Source organism: Corythoichthys intestinalis, chromosome 14 (genome assembly GCF_030265065.1).
Source record: "Corythoichthys intestinalis isolate RoL2023-P3 chromosome 14, ASM3026506v1, whole genome shotgun sequence".
In the NCBI taxonomy this organism is placed as follows: Eukaryota; Metazoa; Chordata; class Actinopteri; order Syngnathiformes; family Syngnathidae; genus Corythoichthys; species Corythoichthys intestinalis.
Genome location: NC_080408.1, coordinates 10,654,329 through 10,675,268, shown reverse-complemented (window position 1 = coordinate 10,675,268; position 20,940 = coordinate 10,654,329). Strand labels below are relative to the sequence as shown.

At 38.4% G+C, this 20,940-nt stretch overlaps 2 protein-coding genes across 12 annotated transcripts in view; one reads left to right on the top strand and one right to left on the bottom strand.

The window, feature by feature from the left end:
- LOC130929666 (receptor-type tyrosine-protein phosphatase S-like) overlaps positions 1–9,232 on the top strand; it is a 311,121-nt gene extending 301,889 nt beyond the window's left edge. For all 10 annotated transcript variants that reach the window (XM_057857028.1, XM_057857025.1, XM_057857027.1 and 7 more), the window contains one exon: positions 6,929–9,232. In XM_057857028.1, coding sequence (XP_057713011.1) covers positions 6,929–6,997 — 69 coding nt within the window. In that variant the 3' untranslated portion in view covers positions 6,998–9,232. The remainder of the gene's footprint in view (positions 1–6,928) is intronic.
- Positions 9,233–15,604: 6,372 nt separating this feature from the next.
- Positions 15,605–20,940, bottom strand: part of rock1 (Rho-associated, coiled-coil containing protein kinase 1) — a 101,266-nt gene continuing 95,930 nt past the window's right edge. For both annotated transcript variants that reach the window (XM_057856676.1, XM_057856677.1), the window contains one exon: positions 15,605–17,135. Coding sequence is in view for 1 of the 2 variants with exons in the window: in XM_057856677.1 (XP_057712660.1) it covers positions 17,132–17,135 (4 nt within the window). In the remaining variant the exon portion in view is untranslated. The remainder of the gene's footprint in view (positions 17,136–20,940) is intronic.

Below are 20,940 nucleotides of genomic sequence, written 5' to 3'. Positions count from 1 at the left end.
TTTGCCACATGGCAAAAATATTTTGCCACATGGCAAAAAAAAAAATGCCACATGGCAAAAAAAAAAAAAAAATGCCACATGGCAAAAAGAAATGCCACATGGCAATAAAATGCCACATGGCAAAAAAAATGCCACATGGCAAAAATGTTTTGCCACATGGACAAAAAAAATTCCACATGGCAAAAAAAAAAAAAAGCCACATGGCAAAAAAATGCCACATGGCAAAAAAAATGCCACATGGCAAAAATATTTTGCCACATGGCAAAAAAAATTGCCACATGGCAAAAAAAAATTGCCACATGGCAAAAACATTTTGCCACATGGCAAAAAAAAATGCCACATGGCAAAACATTTTTTCCACATGGCAAAAAAAAATGCCATATGGCAAAAACCACTTTTGGTTCTCGCTGTCTCTCCAATTTAATGCCATTGGCAACGAATGGGGAAATTTGGACGTCCATGGCCGTCAATGGAGTCCAAGTACACTGGCATCAATAGATTCGACATACATGGCCGTCAATGGCATCAATACACTGTAAATTCCATTGGAAGTGAATGGGAAATTTTAACCAATGTTGCATCCAATTAAATTGAATGGGAAAGTTTTTGGCAAATTTCCGAGGAAATTTCCAAATTTTGTATACAAATTTTATGCCCCACACAGTCCCAGAATTTTTTATGTCCAAATTATGTGATTTAGTCAAAAATTGTAGGACTAGATACCCTTTGAAAAAAAAAAAATCCGAAAAATCGGTGAGAAATCTGCGTTTACGGGCGAAAGGAAAATTTTTCAAGGTACCCATAGGCGGATCTACTATTCAGGCGAAGTAGCCGATCGCCTTTGGCCCCCAACCAGTAGGTGGCCCCCCAACCAGCTGCCCTTGCCCCAACGAGCAAGGGCTTGGGCCACCGGAGCCAGCAGCATCCCCAACTATTCGTCATGTATAATTACGTCAGCATACCAAACAAACAAATAACAAAACAAAAAAGCCATTTGAATGCTGCATTTATATTATCTCTCCCCCCCACACACGAACTACAATGGACTGTTCCACGACGACGGACTGAGTATCAGTCGCTTGGCTTCATTTAGCGCCGTTTGGATTCGGTTAGCTCCGTTTAGCATTGCTTAGCTCCGCTTATCTGTTCGTTAGCTTCACTTAGCTCTCCCGCGTTTTTTCACGCCACTAAGCTCGCTATTTTTAGAGCTCACTTGCTACTTTGCACGTTGGCTATCGTTTATTTCGAACACATGAGCGAACGTGCTTTCCATGAGAGCCAAAGTGCAGTGAGGGAGAAGTTCAGAACAGGCCGCTAATGCTTCTTTTAACTCTTCTTCTTCTTCTTCACACCCAACATAAAATACACGACAGCGCACCCTGTGGCGAAACAATGCAGTACAGTTCCAATCAGTCATACAATAACACTCAACAGCTGGTTAACAGCATTTGCTAACGAAAAAAAATTAAATCTATTAGTGACACCACAAGCAATGACGAAGAATGTTTTTTTCCGGAGTGTAAAGCTTTTAGTTAGCAGTTTAGTGAACGTACCTCTGGCGTACATTTCAAAATAAAAGCACGTCATGTTCATCATATAAATAACGATTTCTGGAGTTAATCCCACATACTTCAGAATTAATATTATAATATGTAGAGTAAATACTACAGAATACAGATTCTACACTAAGAATAGCTTTCAAATGACTCTTTATGACAAGTATGATTGGCAATGAATAATTATAATTATTATACTACTATTATATATAGTAGTATACTATAATAATGCATTTTTTTAAGAATGGTTTTGAATAATGTTGGAAAGGCAAAGTCAGTGTTCTGAATCTGTTTACTTTCCATTCTTTTGCACTAGTAAATGCTATCAGCATTTAACCTCATTGTTTATTTGTGATTAATTATTGTTATTGACATGATTGTTTGTACTTTAATAAAGAATTTAAGTGTTCCAAAATGGTTTTGTGAATGAATACGCGTCAACAAAAATTTCATTGCTAAATTAGTAAAAAAAAAAAAAAGAAAATTAGATAAGTCGACAAATCGTAAAACTAGTTCAGGAGAAAATGTGTCGTTTAGGACAGCCCGAGTGTACCGGAACATATTTCCTCCACACCCTTCTCACCTTTTAACCCCTGACCAATGAAGAGGGCCCCTGGATGTGTTCGCCTTAGGCCCCAAAATTGCCAAGTCCGCAACTGACTCTACCCACCTCTGAACTACAGTAATTTTCGCACTATAAGGCCCACCTGACTATAAGCCGCCACCCACCAAATTTAACACGGAAACGGTATTTGTCCATAGATAAGCCGCACTGGACTATAAGCCGCAGCTGTCCTCACTGTATTATAGGATATTTACACCAAAAGATATTAACAGGTAACACTTTATTTGACGGTGGTATCATACAACTGTCATAAAGCCAAATGAACCACCATGAAACGCTTCACGGCTTCAAGAAGCTTCATTTGGCCATTACTGCTCCCTTGGGGGAGACAGTCAACATCAGCTGCCACCTGCGGTCAACAATGTAGTTGTCTAGCATGCCTCCGAGCATGCATTGCAGCACTACAGATGTAAATAATCAAAATTATCGCGTTAGCAGGCGTTAATTAATTTTTTTAATTAATCACGTTAAAATATTCGACGCAATTAACGCAGATTACTTGCTCAGACAGATTTAAATGATGGTACAGTGAAACACCATTTGTTAATTGTGTTTTATGGAGTTTTGCCGCCCTCTGCTGGCGCTTGGGTGCGACTGATTTTATAGGCTTCAGCCACCCATTAGTGTTGTGTAAGTAATTATTGACATCAACAATGGCGGGCTACTAGTTTATTTTTTTGATTGAAAATTGTACAAATTTCATTAAAACGAAAACATTAAGAGGGGTTTTAATATTAAATTTCTATAAATTGTACTAATTTTTTTCTTTTAAGAACTACAAGTTTTTCTATCCATGGATCGCTTTAACAGAATGTTAATAATGTTAATGCCATCTTGTTGATTTATTGTTATAATAAACAAATACAGTCCTTATGTACCGTATGTTGAATGTATATATCCATCTTGTGTCTTATCTTTCCATTCCAACAATAATTTACAGAAAAATATGGCATATTTTATAGATGGTTTGAATCGCGATTAATTGTGATTAATTACGATTAATTAATTTTTAAGCTGTAATTAACTCGATTAAAAGTTTGAATCGTTTGACAGCCCTAGTAAATAACAATCAAAATTCATGTTCTGTTCTAATTATTTCTTCAGTTACTGTTCCAGTTGTTTCATTGATTGCAAGTTATGGTATTTGGTAACACTTTATATGACAGTGGCGCCATAAGACTGTCATTAGACAATCATTATTATGACATGACACTGTCCTGAGCATTAATGAATGCTTATGACAGATATCATTTAGTGTTATCTGGCAAATGATCTCACTTTTGAATGGAAGTAAAAGATCCAAACTGGACATAAATGGAGTTAGTTACAAAGTTTGACGGATGACACTTAATGACCTAAGCCAGACATGTCCAAAGTCCGGCCCGGGGGCCAAATGCGGCCCGTGGTCAAATTTCATCCGGCCCCCAGCCTCTGTCATAAAATCAATAACGTCTGGCCCGCACACAGACTAATTAAATTGGTCAGCAGTACTGCTACCAGCATATGAGGTAGCTTACACACTAAATGCTGCTCCTCATTTACCCACTTAAAAGCAACATTACTCTAAGCAACATTACCCCGTGTGACCTTTTACTCCCAATTTTCTAAAATGGCGACAATCAACAAAAAAAAAAGTTGACTGTGACGGCCGACGCTTCAAGGATAGGTGGAAATTGGACTATTTCTTCACTAAAATACGCAACAACCGTGTCTGCCTCATTTGTAAAGAGACAGTCGCTGTTTTTAAAGAGTTCAATGTATGGCGATTTTACCAAACAAGACAAGCTGACATGTACGACAAGATTACAGGGAAGATACGTAGCGAGAAATTGAAGCAACTTGAAGCTAGTTTTATGTTACAGCGGCAGTGTTTCGCAAGAGCCCGAGAGTCGAAAGCTTAGCCACAAAGGCTCGTTGCGAGATTGTTGAAATTATTCATTAAAAAAAAATAATAAAGCAAATGTGACACACATAATGGCTCGCTAAAATTTGCTTAAATATACCAGCACCTCCGCGACCCTCGTGAGGAATAAGCGGCATGGAAAATGAATGAATGAATGAATATTGTTCAAAATAAAGGACGTCAGCCAAGGTCGGCCCCCCCATATGTTTACCACACCAAATCTGGCCCCCTTTGCAAAAAGTTTGGACACCCCTGACCTAAGCATTCAGTATCAGTGTCATGTCATAATTATGACGGTCTTATGAAGCCGTTCTCAAATAAAGTGTTACCTCATAACTCAAATAAATCAACAAATAAGCCGCACTAGACTATAAGCCGCAGGATTCAAAATGAAGGAAAAAAGTAGCGGCTTATAGTCCGAAAATTACGGTAATCTTTTCTTAAAATGGCGGTCATCGAATAAGATAAAATAATAATAATAGGGCTGTCGAAATTATCGCGTTAACGGGCGTTAATTCATTTTTTAAATTAATCACGTTAAAATATTTGACGCAATAATCGCACAAATGCCCCGCTCAAACAGAAAGGACAGCAAAAAGGACTGCAAAGTGAAAGGTGTACTTGTTGTGTTTTTCGGAATTTTGCCGCCCTCTGCTGGCGCTTGTGTGCGACTGATTTTATAGGCGTCAGCACCCAATGAGCATTGTGTAAGTAATGATTGACATCAACAATGGCGGGTTACTAGTTTATTTTTTGATTGAAAATTTTACAAATTTTATTCAAACGAAAACATGAAGAGGGGTTTTACTATAAAATTTCTATAACTTGTACTAGTTATTATCTTTTATTTTCTATAAATTTTTATAAATATTTATATATTTTATTTATTATTTTTATATATCTTTTAAGAACTACAAGTCTTTCTATCCATGGATCGCTTTAACAGAATGTTACTAATGGTAATGCCATCTTGTTGATTTATTGTTATAATAAAGAAATACAGTACTTATGTACCGTATGTTGAATGTATATACAGTGCCTTGCAAAAGTATTCGGCCCCCTTGAACCTTGCAACCTTTCGCCACATTTCAGGCTTCAAACATAAAGATATAAAATTTTAATTTTTTGTCAAGAATCAACAACAAGTGGGACACAATCGTGAAGTGGAACAACATTTATTGGATAATTTAAACTTTTTTAACAAATAAAAAACTGAAAAGTGGGGCGTGCAATATTATTCGGCCCCCTTGCATTAATACTTTGTAGCGCCACCTTTTGCTCCAATTACAGCTGCAAGTCGCTTGGGGTATGTTTCTATCAGTTTTGCACATCGAGAGACTGACATTCTTGCCCATTCTTCCTTGCAAAACAGCTCGAGCTCAGTGAGGTTGGATGGAGAGTGTTTGTGAACAGCAGTCTTCAGCTCTTTCCACAGATTCTCGATTGGATTCAGGTCTGGACTTTGACTTGGCCATTCTAACACCTGGATACGTTTATTTTTGAACCATTCCATTGTAGATTTGGCTTTATGTTTTGGATCGTTGTCCTGTTGGAAGATAAATCTCTGTCCCAGTCTCAGGTCTTGTGCAGATACCAACAGATTTTCTTCCAGAATGTTCCTGTATTTGGCTGCATCCATCTTCCCGTCAATTTTAACCATCTTCCCTGTCCCTGCTGAAGAAAAGCAGGCCCAAACCATGATGCTGCCACCACCATGTTTGACAATGGGGATGGTGTGTTCAGGGTGATGAGCTGTGTTGCTTTTATGCCAAACATATCGTTTTGCATTGTGGCCAAAAGTTCAATTTTGGTTTCATCTGACCAGAGCACCTTCTTCCACATGTTTGGTGTGTCTCCCAGGTGGCTTGTGGCAAACTTTAAACGAGACTTTTTATGGATATCTTTGAGAAATGGCTTTCTTCTTGCCACTCTTCCATAAAGGCCAGATTTGTGCAGTGTACGACTGATTGTTGTCCTATGGACAGACTCTCCCACCTCAGCTGTAGATCTCTGCAGTTCATCCAGAGTGATCATGGGCCTCTTGGCTGCATCTCTGATCAGTTTTCTCCTTGTTTGAGAAGAAAGTTTGGAAGGACGGCCGGGTCTTGGTAGATTTGCAGTGGTCTGATGCTCCTTCCATTTCAATATGATGGCTTGCACAGTGCTCCTTGAGATGTTTAAAGCTTGGGAAATCTTTTTGTATCCAAATCCGGCTTTAAACTTCTCCACAACAGTATCTCGGACCTGCCTGGTGTGTTCCTTGGTTTTCATAATGCTCTCTGCACTTTAAACAGAACCCTGAGACTATCACAGAGCAGGTGCATTTATACGGAGACTTGATTACACACAGGTGGATTCTATTTATCATCATCGGTCATTTAGGACAACACTGGATCATTCAGAGATCCTCACTGAACTTCTGGAGTGAGTTTGCTGCACTGAAAGTAAAGGGGCCGAATAATATTGCACGCCCTTCTTTTCAGTTTTTTATTTGTTAAAAAGTTTAAATTATCCAATAAATGTTGTTCCACTTCACGATTGTGTCCCACTTGTTGTTGATTCTTGACAAAAAAATTAAATTTCATATCTTTATGTTTGAAGCCTGAAATGTGGCGAAAGGTTGCAAGATTCAAGGGGGCCGAATACTTTTGCAAGGCACTGTATCCATCTCGGTCTTATCTTTCCATTCCAACAATAATTTACAGAAAAATATGGCATATATTATAGATGGTTTGAATTGCGATTAATTGCGATTAATTAATTTTTGAGCTGCAATTAACTCGATTAAAAATTTTAATCGTTTGACACCCCTAAATAATAATAATAATAATTGTTTTTGCACAGGATGAATACCAGTTCTGCTACCAGGCCGCTCTGGAGTACTTGGGTAGCTTCGACCACTATGCAACATAAGCGAAGACACAAGCTGAAAGGAGGAGCGAAAGACAAAGAGGAAAAATCTGCACCAACAAGGACAAAATTCCCCCCCAACAAATCTGTCTAACAACAACCGCGCTCTTTTCTGCCCGAGAGCTGCGCCAGACTCTCCATGTGTAATCCATATACTTACCTCAGTGTTCCAAGTGTGAAGGACGTATAATACATATGTGTCGTGGTCAGCTATCTCCAATACCAGTGAAATACAGGAACAGGAATTTATGAGTCTCTCTGTGTATAAATGCTAAAAGAAACACACACAAAGAGCCTGGATATTTGCTGCACCCTTAATGGGCTTTTTATCCTCAACTTTGTATCTATCGGTTTGGTGTACTCATGGGTAACAAGAGTGCAAAGGTCGACGTTTCTATGTATACGTGAGTTTCTTTCTAAGGCGTCTACTGGATCGTAATGACAGCAGAAGACAGGCTTCGACGGAGCGGACGTTACGAATACCCGACGCACAGTGCCAACGCGAGCCAAGCAACCGTGGCCCAGGAATTGGGAGACTCTGAATATTCCGGACAGGGCTGGCCGCCATTATCCAGCGCCTTTGACAAAGCTTGCTTGCCGTTCGCTTGTAGTGGTCCGTCATATTCCTCCTATTCTTCACGCCATGTTCAACTCATCAGCTCCAACGGTGGCTTGTTGACGGAGATGCTGTTGAAAAGACTTGACCTATTTTGTTTCACGTTTCGTACGTGTGTGTGTTTACTTTTGAATTATCATCATTGCCTTATGCTTTTTTTGTGGTTTTAACATGCTGCTTCGCTCACACGCTACAGTTCTATTGTCGTACACCATCTTAAAGTGAGGATGAAAGCCCCTCTGAAATGAGTCTACTAGTCCATCTCCAAAAATTAGCATATTGTGATAAAGTTCATTTTTTCTGTAATGTACTGATAAACATTAGACTTTCATATATTTTAGATTCATTACACACAACTGAAGTAGTTCAAGCCTTTTCTTGTTTTAATATTGATGATTTTGGCAAAAAAGTCCAGAAAAACCAAAAAGCCCTATCTCAAAAAATTAGCATATCATAAAAAGGTACTCTAAAGAAGCTACTAACCTAATCATCTGAATCAACGAATTAACTCTAAACCCCTGCAAAAGATTCCTGAGGCTTTTAAAAACTCCCAGCCTGGTTCATTACTCAAAACCGCAATCATGGGCAAGACTGCCGACCTGACTGTTGTCCAGAAAGCCATCTTTGACACCCTCAAGCAAGAGGCTAAGACACAGAAAGAAATTTCTGAGCGAATAGGCTGTTCCCAGAGTGCTGTATCAAGGCACTTCAGTGGGAAGGCAGAAACTCTGGACTGAGTCTGGAGTAGAAACATCCAGAGCAACCGTGCACAGGCGTGTGCTGGAAATGGGCTACAAGTGCCGCATTCCCCAGGTCAAGCCACTTTTGAACCTGAAACAGCGGCAGTAGCGCCTGACCTGGGCTACCAAGAAGCAGCACTAGACTGTTGCTCAGTGGTCCAAAGTACTTTTTCAGATGAATTTTGCATGTCATTCGGAAATCAAGGTGCCAGAGTTTGGAAGAAGACTGGGGAGAAGGATATGCCAAAATGCCTGAAGTCCAATGTCAAGTACCCACAGTCAGTGATGGTCTGGGGAGCCATGTCGGCTGCTGGTGTTGGTCTAATGCAGCATGTCCAAAGTCCGGCCCGGGGGCCAAATGTGGCCTGTGGTCAAATTTCTTCCGGCCCCAAGCCTCGGTCATAAAATCAATAACATCTGGCCCGCACACACTTAATAAATTGGTCAGCAATACAGCTACCAGCATATGTATGAAGTAGCTTACACACTAAATGCTGCTCCTCATTTACCCACTAAAAGGCAGCAGCACTCTAAGCAACATTAACCCGCGTGACCCTTCCAATTTCCTAAAATAGCGACAATCAACAAAAAAAGACTGCGACGGCCAACTATTTCTTCACTAAAATACGCAGCAACTGTGTCCGTCTCATTTGCAAAGAGACAGTCGCTATTTTTAAAGAGTTCAAAATGTGAGGCGATATTACAAACGAGACATGCTGACATATACGACCAGATTACAGGGAAGATACGCAGCGAGAAATTGAAGCAACTTGAAGCTTGTTCAATTTCACAGCAGCACTATTTTGCAGGAGCCCGAGAGTCGAATGAACACCACAAAGGCTAGTTGCGAGATTGTTGAAATTATTAATAAAAAAACAATAAATGTGAAAAAATAATAAATGTGACACACAGAATGGATTGCTAAAATTTGCTTAAATATATTCTACGTAAACGGCGTCAGCCAAGGTCGGCCCCCGACATTTTTACCACACCAAATCTGGCCCCCTTTGCAAAAAGTTTGGACACCCCTGGTCTACTGTGTTTTATCAAGGGCAGGGTCAATGCAGCTAGCGATCAGGAGATTTTGGAGCACTTCATGCTTCCATCTGCTAAAAATCTTTATGGAGATGATTTCATTTTTCAGCACAACCTGCCACCTGCTCACAGTGCCAAAACCACTGGTAAATGGTTTACTGACCATGGCATTACTGAGCTCAATTGGCCTGACAACTCTCGACCTGAACCCCATAGAGAATTTGTGGGATATTGTGGAGAAGAAGCTGAGAGACACCAGGCCCAACACTGTGGATGAGTTTCAGGCCGCTATCGAAGCATCCTGGGCCTCCATAACACCTCAGCAGTGCCACAGGCTGATTGCCTCCATGGAAGCAGTCATTTCTGCAAAAGGATTCCCGACCAAGTTTTGAGTGCATAGCTGATATAGTTCATTGAAGGTTGACTTTTTTTGTATTAAAAAACACTTTTTGTATTGGTCGGATTAAATATGCAAGTTTTTTAAGATTAGATTTTTTGTTTTTCTTGACTTTTTGGCCAAAATCATCAATATTAAAACAATAAAAGACGAACTACTTCAGTTGTGTGTAATGAATCTAAAATATATGAAAGTCTAATGTTTATCAGTACATTACAGTAAATAATGAAGTTTATCAGAATATGCAAATTTTTTGAGAAGGATTAGTATTTGGAGCGAACCTGATTAAATCGCAACAAACTTTGGGTTGCATATAAGTAGTGCCCTGAGATATGAGTGAGCCAACATGAACGTTTTGAGGTGAAACCCATGGAAGGGGGGTCTTATGTACAGTGATCCCTAGCTACTTCAAACTTCGCGCCCACAGTGCATCGCAATTTTTTTTTTCAATTAAAAAATAAATACAGATGAGCTGTCCCGAGCCGATCGCGTAGTCTCATCCTCCCTCTCTCTGCTTTTTGTTGGTCAAGCAGTGCACTAGTGTTGCTTATTAAAGTTAACGATGATTGACAGCCGTTTAATGTTTGATCTTGCCACAGATGCCCGGAAGCTGAAGCATCAAAGCGCTGCATGCGTCAATCATCGTTTAACTTGTTAAACAGTTGCTGTGGCAACTCATTGCGTGTAAGTGAGCAGCTGGAGCGTATTTGAGTGGACTCACTCAATGAAGCATTTAATAATGACAAGCATTTTTCTACTTTATTCTTGTATAAAAATAATTTGGTGGGACAGTAACATGTTTAAAACTTATAATTATTACATTTGACGTTCTTAAAAACCATTTATTAAAATATATATATGGCGGAAAAAGGGGGACTTGAAGTTCCGCTCTGAGACCCCCAATTTGGCCAAATTTCAAAATTGTCCTATGTGTTTGTATGATATATCATTGGAAAGCTTAAAATCTCAATTTTGGGGGGGAAGAAAATTTTTGAACAAGAGGGCATTTAAAAAAAAAAAAAAATGTAAACCCCTAAACCCAAACTCCGGGTGAGAGCAAGAGAGAGCATAATTAAAGACGCCATGATTTTAACGAGATATTATTGCGTACTTACCTTGTTTTGATCCAAAAACTCAGCATTTCTCACTGAGTGTCAAGACACAGCTGTGAATGGCCTCAGCTGGACTTTTTGGGCATTTTATGGGTGAAACACAGTAATATAACAAACATCATGATTCATTAATCGCAGACATCAAGTTGTGGTCGAGATTTTCAAATATTTACCCTTTTAAACTTTATTTTTAAATATTTTCTTTGTTCGGATCGATTATTTATCATCTAAAATATCGTGGGAAATGTGACAGTAACAAAAAAAATACAATTAAGCGATAGTTATGAGGTAGATATCAGTGACCTATTTAGAGACATTATTTTCTTCATCGTGATATAATTTTTTAAAAAAGTTTAAAAAATGCGAGTGACTAATTTTATAAAGTCGTTTTTTAAACTAAATATTAGACATCAATAAATGATTTGAAGCTAAATATAAACATTTCGAATAATAATTACTTACCTTCTTTTTATGGCTCAGTTTAAACAAAAGCGGTTGCGCGGTGTCCGTAAACAGGGGTCTCCAGGGTAAAACGGACAAATTAAAAATATTTCGTGGGCTTAATGTGCCATGAAACTGCTATGGCAGCATATAGACATATTGTTCTATCAAACAAAAAAAGAGTTCTTTTGGCTTAAAATACAGCAGTTTATTTTAGAGAGGGGTGCAAGGGCAGAAACTGCTTTTTCAGCCTTGTCTGTGTTTTCCGCCATATACATAATTTTGAAATTATACTTCGGGGGAAAAAAGTGAAAAAAACATATTAATCTCTATATGAGCTACTTTGCGGTTTTTCACTTATCGTGGCTTGTTATGGTTCCCATAAACCGCGAAAAACGAGGGATCACTGTATTCACGTCTTTGTGTTTAGTATAACACAAGAACGAATAAAGAGGGATTATTATCAAATTTACAGGATATATTTGTAATATGAAAAGGAAGAATTGATTATATTTTGGAGTAGTGAGGTCGAATGGGTCTGAAAAGGAATTTCTTGATAACTCAAGAACGTATAAAGGGATCTTTATTAAATAGAGTTGTCCGATATTGACTTTTAACCGATAACCCCATATTGTTTCCGAAAATCAGATAGATACAAACGTGGACTTTACATATTATGTCTAATTGTATTGTGATGCCCCACGGGATGCTTTAATAATGATAAATGTAACAACTGAAATGAAAAATAAGACAACAAAAAAGTGTCAATTTTGCACCACTATATTTATTGGTGAAATCAAAATAGTGCAAAAATCAGTTTTCGGAAAGTGCCAATAAGGCACTGCCATATCACATATGGCTCACACAGTGCTTCTGGCTCAAAATAACAAAGGCACTCAGCGTCAGTGCAGTGAATGAGGAACTTTTCAAATGAAATATGTACAGTAATTTTATGGGAAATTGAAATCATTCCGCCATATCCTGAAGCAAGCATTTTAGTTTGGAGACATCTAATGGTCAATAAGCATAACTACTGTGCTAAGCTGTGACCAGCCTTTGTACAAAGGCAGAAGACTTTTACATTCACTTTGAATGCAACACGCCTATTGGCCCAAAACCAATAATGAGAAATTATTATCCGATATTTTAAAATGCTTTTATAGGCCGGTATTATCGGACAACTCTATTATTGAACTTGCAGAATATGTTTGTATTATGAAAAGGAAGAGGTGATTATATTTTGGAGTAAGAAGGTCGAATAGGTTAGAAAAGGAATTTCGGTTTTGAGTGCTCCTCTTGTTTTTATGGTCTTTTTTTTTTTTACTTTGCACATATGCCAGCAGATGGCAGCAGTGCGCCATTATTGATGGATTTTGCTGGTCTTTTTAAGGGGTGTTATAATTTGTGCTGTTAAAAACATCCCAAAATGTTTTAAAACGGAACAACACTCAATGTCAAACAATGTTGACGAGATTTTAAAAAATTGCGTTTCATTGAAATGCCTGGTCACAGATTGATATCAACTCATATCTCAAGGCACCACAACATTAAAACTCTTTCCCTTCCACTCCCTATAAAAAATCCATGTACAGAACATCCCGAAACGACCGTTGTTTCTCCTTGGCGTTTGATATTAATTTGTCAGATAATCACGAGCCGATCCCACGCGGTGACTGAACAGCACAGCAATGTCAGCGCAGCAAATCAATGAGATTTAGCCCGATTTTGTACATAACGGCCCGACAACGCGGCCGAGCACAAGATATAACGGCGGGATTGGATGTGATGTAGTTCTTAATGTCGCAAAAACAAGCCTTATCGTGTCATATTTATTTCATGTCATTTTTTTAAAAACAAGATATTTATGAATCTATTTTGTTACGCTTCGATTTTGGTTGTCGATTTGGAGTACCTAGCTAGCAACTATAACCGTTTTTTGTGGTGTTTTCTGCTTCCTTTTTATTTTGTACTCGCTCTGTTACAAAGTACGCCCTCTGTGTAGGGCTCTCTTTGATACTAATCACTGATGTCCAACTGTTAGCTAGAAATGTATTTTAATGGAAGTTTGAGTTTACAGTGATGACCCTTCGATGTCCTCTCCCCTCCTGTTCGACCTCCATAGCAACAACGTAGGAAAGCATAGCGAGGAGGTCAAAGGGCATCAGATGTAGTTTGCTAAAGCACACGGTAGCAGGTGTATTTTTTGACAGACGGCTCAGCTGCACACTTTACTCGCCCTTGATTTTTTTCAAAATTATTCCGATATGAAGTCGATGTGAGGTCTAGAAGTCTTGACAGTGTGTGACATATATAGAAATATGTAATTCCTTCGCTTTCTAACCAATTGTTGTGTCAAGAGAACTACTGAGGATGCACACACGAGAAGTAACGATGAGATCAAATGTGTCGAGGGCCATCCTCCTTCACCTCTGTACCTGTTCTTTCCTTTCCGAGCATAGATGTAGATATAATATCTTGACTTTGTATTAAAAGCAGATGATTGGATATACAGTACTATGAAACTGGATTTTTTTGTGTGTGGTTGTGTCTGTTGTTGCCCGCTAGATGGAGACAAAGATGGAAGGCTTTAGTTTTTACACTTTGAGTCAAGCGTCATAGGATCAAAATACTATACTATACTATACTATACTATACTATACAAAATACAATGGCAGTGCCCCCCGCGGCAAATAAAAAAATGTCATTGCATGTATTTGACCCCATAAAAGAATTTAAAGGGGAAGTTCAGATTTTTTTTTTTTTTTTTTTTTAAACATAAAACTCAATCTCCGAGTTAGCGGAGATCTATTAAGTCAGTGAAGTTGATTATTTTTGTTGCCATGCCAATTATTTTTTGCCATGTGTCAAAATTGATTGGCCATGTGGATTTTTTTTTGCAATGTGGCAAAATTGATTTTGCCATGTGGCATTTTTTTTTTTTTTTTTTTTTGAATGGAAATTTTGAACGTGCATAGCCGTCAATGGCATTACCTGACTTGGGTGCCAGTTGAGTGTCAATGCGCTGAAATGCTAAGTGGATGGTCAAAAATCACAGCCACACTTTTTCTGCCGTTTAAAATGAATGGAAAATTTGGATGTGCATAGCTGTCAATGGCATGGACTTGCATGGCCTGCAAAACTGCCATATACCCCCCAAAAAATACCACATACAGAAAAAAAATTACACAAACCAAAATCCATTTTGCCATAGCAAAAAAAATGACACATGGCCAAAAAAACAAACAATGCCACATAGCAAAATCCATTTTGCCACATGGCAAAAAAAAGTACCACATGGCAAAAAAAAAAAAAAAAAAAAAAAAAAAGGCAAAATCCATTTTGCCACATGGCAAAAAAAATGCCACATGGCAAAATCCATTTTGGCACATAGCAAAAAAAAAAACAAATGGCAAAATCCATTTTGCCACATGGCAAGGAAAAAATGCCACATGGCAAAATCCATTTTGCCACATGGCAAGGAAAAAATGCCACATGGCAAAATCCATTTTGCCACATGGCGAAAAAATGCCACTTGGCAAAATCCATTTTGCCACATGGCAAAAAAATGCCACATGGCAAAATCCATTTTGGCACATGGCAAAAAAAAAAAAAAAAAAAAAAAAAAAGCCAAATGGCAAAATCCATTTTGCCACATGGCAAAATCCATTTTGCCACATGGCAAAAAAATGCCACATGGCAAAATCCATTTTGCCACATGGCAAAAAAAATGCCACATGGCAAAATCCATTTTGGCACATGGCAAAAAAAAATGCCACATGGCAAAATCCATTTTGGCACATGGCAAAAAAAAAAAAAAAAAAAAAAAGCCAAATGGCAAAATCCATTTTGCCACATAGCAATAACAATGCCACATGACAAAAAAAAAAAAAAAAAAACACATGGCAAAAAACAAATGGCAAAATCCATTTTGCCACATGGCAAAAAAATAATGCCACACGGCAAAATCCATTTTGCCACATGGCAAAAAAAAATGCCACACGGCAAAATCAATTTTGCAACATGGCAAAAAAAATGCCACTTGGCAAAAAAAAAAAAAGAAAAAAATGCCGCATAGCAAAGAAAAAGCCAAAATCCATTTTACCTCATGGCAAATACCACTTTTGGTTATCGCTGCTTCTCAATCTTCATCAGCAAAAACTAGACGAAGACACATTTTGAAATGACCAAAATATGACTAAAACTAATATGCATTATCAGCCAAAAGACTACGACTGAGACGAAAATTAAAAGACAAAAACAACACTGGTCTTCATTGAATGATAAAGATATGTTTATTGACATATCCATCAGTGCGGACTCCAATGCAAATAAACCATGCAATTTTTTTTTATCCAAGACCAGAGTATATCAGAGTTCCAGTGCTTTTTTTTTTCTTCTTTAAACTTATCAACAACAAAAAAAAACCTTTAAAAACAAACGGGGGAAAAAGATCGTGGAGGTTATTCCATAATCCATATGTCTCTCTCATTATTTACATTGCAGAGGGGGTATTTGCATTAATGGGACATTGGCCACATAATTGTCGACATATACTCATTTAGGTACACTATCCCAAAATTTGTCACTAGTCGAGTACGGGGTATTTTTTTTGTGCTTTTTTCTTTTTTCAAACATGCTAACTCCATTGCAATACATCCAAAAAGAGGTGATCTAATATATACCTTATATCTGAGGTGGGAAACCATTTCAGTAAGTTTTCTGAGGGTTTTAATTAAATTTACGACCATCAAACAAATGTTAATATTATATATTACAAGCATTTATGTGTTAAATTTTGGGGGGGCTGATCGAATACGTGTTGGTTCCCCACCCCTGCTTTATAAACGCAAACACACATTTGCAATAAACCCACACGTATGGCAATTTGAAAGAAAAAAAAAAACAGAAGATGGAAGCTTTATGATTTGTCTGGTTTTTGGAAGAAGGAAGAAAAACAAAAACAAAAAAGATATGGCAGTAAAATCAATATCCAAAGGTTATTAAGGCACTAGGTGGGCCAAATGCTACACCTGTTGAGTCTTCAAATAATTTACAATTCAAACAGTGCAGTTTTACATTTGTTAACTTAATGTTTTTCCTTTTTGAACCATTTCTCTAGGAATCAATGTAAGGCAATACTTTACAAAAAAAGACAACACAAGCGAGAAAAAAAATATATATAACACAAGAGAATGTACCAAATAAACAGAAAAAAAAGTGATGACGTTTTAAGGACCCCTATGCGCCATTATAATGGAAGCTTCCTTATGGCTTGGGAGCAATAAAAATAATTAGAATAATAAAATAATGCATAGATTTAAATGATCTTACTCAATACATCTAATACTCGTGTCCCAACTCGTTTCCAAATCTGATAAACTGACTTGGAGAGTAATAAGAAAGAAAAAAAAAGGCCAGAGATGAGTAGATGAAGGCATCAGTCATATTTATCCAATGTAAGCTGGCTTGCATTTTAGGATCTTGTCAGGCATTTTTTCTTCTAGTTTTCCGGCCCTGAGATACAAGCACTCACAGCACATCTGCAACACCTGGATGACAGTACCTTAAAACTGAACACATACTTCTGGCGACCCCTCGAACCCCAAAAGTCAGATGTTTCCATGCGTCACCTCCTGCTTTCCGGCCGACGGTGCCGTTTTCTGGTCGAAATGTCGTGATGAAGAACTGCGACTCCATTGCTAATATCACTGTCAACGTTTTGTCCGTGTTTGAGGTTGAGCAAGGAGGGGAAAGTAAGAATAGTCCAGGGAAAAACAAATCCCACGGTTGAGACGGTTAGCTGAAAGAAAGAGCAGAGAAAGGTGTCCAGTAAAAGAGATGACAACAAAAAACGACCTTTAGCATGGTTAGTAGCCCACACAAGAGAAATACCTTTACAGCTTTTCAGTCTCACTGTAAAAGGTCGATACAAAAATATTCGGTGTGCACCAGTTAGTCATGCTAAACAATACATTTGGCTGGATTTGCACTGCATGATTCAAGTGACACATTCCCATTTACAGTATTTATTGTATTTTTCGGACTATAAGTCGTACCAGCCCAAAAAACTGCGCAATGAAGAGGAAAAAAAACATGTACAAGTCGCACCAGAGTACAAGTCACATTTAGGGGGAAAATGTATTTGACAAAAACCAACACCAAGAACAGACATGTCAACTTCAAAGGCAATTTGAAATAAAAACAGAATAGAGAACAAGGCTGAATAAGTGTACGGTATGCTAACATTACATGATGCATAACCAACGAACTGAAAATGGTAAGCTAACGTAACATGGCCATTAAAGGGAACTTTGGACTTAAAGTGATCCTCTAACTTAAATACATGTAGGCTCTAATAAACCACAATTGTTCTCTTGTACTAAAATATGTTGTTAGAAACACATAAAATGTTAAATCAATGGCAATATTTTATAATATTTAGTCCATATTTTGATCGTTAGTTGGCGCCATGGTTTGCGGGCTCGCAATGATGACGTTTTGGGATCTTTCCAAATGTGTAGCGTGTTCAACAATTGCTTATTGCTGCCTAAACTCGCAAAGTAAAATGCCACGATGTGCTGCTTTTGGATGCAATTTCCAGTCAAATGGAAACAAGGGGAGTGAAGTGAGTGGTCAAGGTGGAATTATTATTTTTAGCGAATAAATGTGCATAAGTGGAAGCTTCTCCCCCTTTTTGGTCCCTGTATGCACGTATCCTACCCACCACGCGTTACAACTGGCGCCTGAACATTTTTCCTGGATCCTCAGTCAAGTAAGGGAGCCGTCTATTTTCTGGATCTGACGGTCCCACCACGTCTGCAATATTGGTTTCGGATCTGTCCATTTTTTTGATTCGTCGGTCCCACAGCGGCTTTTCGGATCAGTCTATTTTGTGGAATCGACGGCCTGATCGCGGCTGCGACATTGCCATGGGATCGGTCTAATTCCTGGATCTGCGAGTGAGTAAAAAGCACCGACTTGGATTACTATTGCTATCTTTTTTGTTGACTATTATTCGTGGGAGTTTTCCCCAAATCATACTAAATAATTAAAGCACTATGGCACGCTACTGTGACGACAGTGACTCTGACGTGGACCTTACAACAATGTTGGAGTTCGTCAGGGAACGCGTGTTTGCGTACTGCTGAGCTCCCGAGTGAAGAGTGGTCAAGGTGGAATTTTTTTTTTTTTTTTGTGAATAAACGTGCATAAGTGGAAGCTTCTCCCCTTTTTGGTACTTTTATACACGTATCCTAGCTACCAACCGTTACAATGTACAAGACATGGATTACACAAGGTGTGCTCTTGGGCCTGTACTATATGTAAAGCACACGACAGCTCTGGATGCTAACAATCTACATAATTATATTGGGATAAGTTTGAAAACGCAATATGCTTACCTTGAATATCTGCTAATAAAACCGGACAGCATACACTTTCGCTCCCAACCGGAGTTGCTGTTTTGCCCAATTTTTGTCTTATCAGGTATTTGCTGCACGCATTTTCCCCTGAAGCTCGTCTTGTGAACGACCGACAGTGCTGTCCTGCTCTTCACTTTTCAGATCTGGTTCAAATAGGAAGGGTAGAACTGACGACATGTTGGGAAAGCTAACGAGTGACAAGCTAGAATTTCGGCAACGGGACCGGTGACGTCACTCACTGCGACATGACAAGAATGGCGACCTATCACTTAAAATAATTTTACAAACTTTATTAAAACACAAATATGAGGAAGAGTTTTAATATGAAATTATTATAACTCATACTAACATTTATCTTTTAAGAATTTCTTGTCTTAAAAATAGAGGATCCCTTTAAAGACTTGTAAGCTCTAATAAGCCACAATTATTATCTTTTACTAAACTATGTTATTAGAAACACATACAATTTGATGGATTAAAAAATCTATAATATTTAGGACATGTTTTGACCTACAGGGGGCGCCATGTTTTATGGATGCTCAGGGTGATGACATAGTTGGCCTGGACTGGGAGAATAGCAGTGCTAGCTAGCAAGCGAAGCTAGTATGACGACTGGCATGATTTTGTCACATTCTGCTGCTGGTCAGATTGTTTTGTTAAATAGCTGTGGGATGAGTTCCCGACGTCGTACCTGCAATCAATTCCAGCTCATTTGCAGTCTCTGTAAACCGATCCTAGGCAGGTTGCCAAGATAATGACTAGCTGCCATTTGACAATTTGTATTCCCGATCCCTTCATTGCTTGCCTTGTTTTATTTTTTTAAAAGCGTTGAGACATCCAACACATGCCACATTGGTTAAAAGCAGTGAGTACTTACTATTTTTGTTTTATCGAGTCTTTCATTACCTTTTCATTGCCTCAAAATACTTTTTCCATGTGTTTCCCTCTCATATGTTTAAGCATTGTGTTTTCTTGTGGTAGCTTTAAAGCAGATTGTTACGCAGCGTATGTAAACCACCCTTATGTGACATTACTGCGTTTTACTATTTTCTTAAGGCATCTTTAGTATGTCCTGTCTGTATGCATCTAAACAAAACAAGCTGAAAGCGCACGGTAGCACTTTGGGTGTCAAATGCGCCTCTTGTAAGACGTTTCGCCGGTGTAGCACATGTTGGCAGAACACTGGTTTCGTCATCCTCTCGTCTCGTCTCATACTGTCTTTCCTGTTCATTTTGCTTTTGCTGCTCCTTTTGTGCAATATCGACAGTGCTGTCCTGCTCATTAATGTTCCTCTCGGGTTAAAATTCAAAAGGCTGAACAGATGACACATTTGCGTAGCTAGTAATCCTCTGGAAGCCCGGCGGCAGTAGCCCAGTGACGTCACCACCCTGCGACAAGAACACCATGGCGACCTACTAGTTAAACTATTTTTTTAAATTGTATAAAAACAAAAACATCAAGAGGGTTTTTAATATCAAATTATTTTAACTCATACTAACGTTTATTTTTTAGGAACTACAAGTCTTTATATCCGTGGTTCCCTTTAAGTTGCAACACAGGCCTTGAGTGCACTCTTGCTGTTTAGTGTGAAAATGTGAAATTATATAATCCAGATACAATGTATCCGTTTACGTGATTTCGACTTTACGGCGCCGGAGTCTTGTCTGCCATTTTGTGTCCAGTTTTTTTTTTTTTTTAATAATGTTGACTTTTGTGATGCATGCTTTTATTTTGGCGTATAAAGCTCAGAGCAGACAGTACTTCCGCCTGCTGGTAAGAGCGCATGTACACACCAAGACGTATTTGCGCACATGAAAAAGAGCGCAATTGCTCCTACTAGGACGTGGACAGTCTTGGCGAGGACAGTACAATGACATATAATACATGTTATTGGAGAGTTATTTTGAGATTTAGAGGGTATTTAAAGGGTTAATTTTGATTTGCACAGAAATTCGGGTTGTGTCGCCAGCGTAGGAACTCGTTCGTAAACCCTGGACTGCTTATAATATGTTAATGATTTCACACATAAGTCGCACCCCCAGCTAAACTATGGAAATAAATGACTTATAGTCCAAAAAAATACGGTACTTGACAGTAGCACAATTACATTATGTGCTTTAGTGCGAGTGGAATTATTCACAAGCATTTCTGGAGTCTGCACATAAACACAGTCAGATGTGTCAC